Source organism: Aplysia californica, unplaced genomic scaffold, assembly GCF_000002075.1.
Source record: "Aplysia californica isolate F4 #8 unplaced genomic scaffold, AplCal3.0 scaffold00216, whole genome shotgun sequence".
In the NCBI taxonomy this organism is placed as follows: Eukaryota; Metazoa; Mollusca; class Gastropoda; order Aplysiida; family Aplysiidae; genus Aplysia; species Aplysia californica.
In genome coordinates this window covers 56,937-59,432 of record NW_004797486.1, presented here as the reverse complement: position 1 = coordinate 59,432, position 2,496 = coordinate 56,937, and the positions used below count along the sequence as shown (strand labels likewise).

Here is a 2,496-nt window from a genome sequence, read left to right as displayed (position 1 = left end):
CTGGGTTTGTCTCTTTTTTGAGCCACAATTCATTCACACATAGTCCAAAAAAATATGTTAACACCTACGTGAAGACGGTGCTGGCGTATCGGCGCATACTACTGAAAGAGGTTATACAGGCCCAAGCGGGACAATATTACAATTCACAAAGATACAGCATGTTACTTTGGGAAACTGTCATGTGGGATTCGAGCTGTTTTTCCAACAAAAAAAATATCATCTTGCATTAATAATGTTTTCCTCCGGGGGTGTTTTAGATTATTCTCTGCGGTATTCAAATAAAGAAGTTATTCGATGATGTTTGTTTATTGAGACGGGAGGGGGTGGGGATGGGGGTTATGCAAATGGAAACGGCATTTTTATAAGGTTTATTTCCAGTGGAGTATATTTAAAGGAAAGCAAATGCATGTAGGCCGAGGCTACCAAAATAAATCTTCAGTTCCGGTATCCTCGATGTAGGCTAACCTTCAACCTCTAACATGAATCTAAAAGTACTAGTGAATCGACGTTGTCACGAGGAACAGGACTGCGTATATGATACTGTAAGACTTCCTAATTTAGGATGTATGAACAAAGAACAATCTATAGTTGGTTCACTTTCCTCCGATTGCAATTAAATCACGATAAAAGGAAATCATTCTGTTTAATTAATCTTCTCAGATCTTTGCATTCAGAAGTTGGATGAACAACAGAATCTAAAAGCCTATTAGAAAGGTAACATCCAACTAACGTTCCGACACATTAAAAAAAAAATATAAGCCTAAATCGGGTCCAAAAAATAATACTGGATCAACAAGATAGACCTAAAATATTCAAAAGTTGACATATTTTCTTCAACACTACACTTAAATGTTCACCTGAGAAACACGACTCAAGAGACGGGATGAGTTTATTTTAGAGACTCACGTGGGGCACGTGAAGATTATGTCTAGACAGTGATGGTATGAAATCTTCAAGCTTACTCTGCAATTTGGGGGCAGGTTGGTGTCGCTGTCTCAAAATTAGCAATTTGTAGGCAAGATTACTGAAAGTAATTTCTTTTAGTGATCCTGTGTTAGATGGTTCTAGTGTAGGGCCAAACGAGAAAAAGGTTTTTTTAATGTCTGTTACCAGGTCAGGATTTTTGCAGAAAAAAAATAATTCTTGTTTGCTTTTCTTGCCTGCACAATTGTCATGCAAAGTCTCGTAGGCATAGGTAAATTCATAAATGAGCTGGATAATAATATTTTTAACGCGCACAGACAAGGTGAACGAAGCCTTTACTGCAAAGCGTGAGCTTGTGGCAGGGGAAACAACTTTAGATAAAGAGAACCTGTCGTAAAGTGCTCGATTGACTCCCTTAGATTGCAATTTTCCAATGTCGTCATTATGTTTGCATTGTCAGAGAAGGGTAACCAATCTCTTATCACCAATTATTATTTTGATAATTTTGTAAGGTTAGCTCAGATGGTTTTTCTGTTCTCGCACACAATTTATGGTCATTTTCCCCCTTCTTTCCTTTCTTGGTGATCAAAGTTAAAGAATCATTGTCTTGCTCGTTCTGGTTCCTCGAATCCCGTGCGTGTGTTGATTTGTGGGTATGTGTGTGTGTGTGTGTGTGTGTGTGTGTGTGTGTGTGTGTGTGTGTGTGTGTGTGTGTGTGTGTGTGAGTGTTTGACTATATTCCTCCATCCATTCTTGTATTGTCTACAACTTGCAAATGAGAGCTTTTAACAACTATTAGCAGTTATGGAGTGGAAAAAGTGTGGAAGTTGGATTCATTTTTGGGTGGAGGTGGGGGGGGGGCGGTAGGCAGAATAACCCCCCCCCCCCCCACACACACACACACACACACACAAGTATGTCCTATATATAGAGGCAAAAGAGAAATGTTTTTGCCTGCGCTGTAAGAGAATTGTCACTACTTGTAAATTGAAAAAAATAATGAATATGTTCAGTTATCATTGCTGGGGGCTATTTCTGAGCTTTCTCTAATGAATACTCCTACAATTTTCCTTGAGCATGCAGGTGGACGCACGGTGTTCAATTTTTATAGAATTAACATCTTTGATTAATAACCGCAAACGCCTGAGAGCCTGAAATAGAGTCTCTCCTGGGAGGAGGGGATGGTAAATTGGAATAAATCAGCCTACTAAAGGAAGTAAGAATATAGCAACGTGGATGGTCCACAAGAGAGACTAGACTGTGTGAAAAATGTTCCAACTTTAATCTAGTATGCTTATTTATTATCATGAACATTGTCTGTTTCAGAATCCGGTCCTCTACTGCTTCATGCACAAAAGCTTCCGAGCATTTATTTTAAGGCTGATCAAGTGCCAATGCCGCACTGTACGCCGGATGAAGAGAGGCACTGTAAGTGGTTGTCTTTCGTTCTCGTTTGTAATTAAAAAAGATATATTATATATATATATATATATAGATATATATATATATATATATATATATATATATATATATATATATATATATATATATATATATATATATCTTTAGGTT

At 37.7% G+C, this 2,496-nt stretch overlaps 1 protein-coding gene across 2 annotated transcripts in view; it reads left to right on the top strand.

The window, feature by feature from the left end:
• The window catches only part of LOC101855105 (gastrin/cholecystokinin type B receptor), a gene marked incomplete in the record, with an annotated part of 167,967 nt that overhangs the window by 161,689 nt on the left and 3,782 nt on the right, over window positions 1–2,496 (top strand). For both annotated transcript variants that reach the window (XM_035970064.1, XM_013083175.2), the window contains 1 exon segment: window positions 2,251–2,352. In XM_035970064.1, coding sequence (XP_035825957.1) covers window positions 2,251–2,352 — 102 coding nt within the window.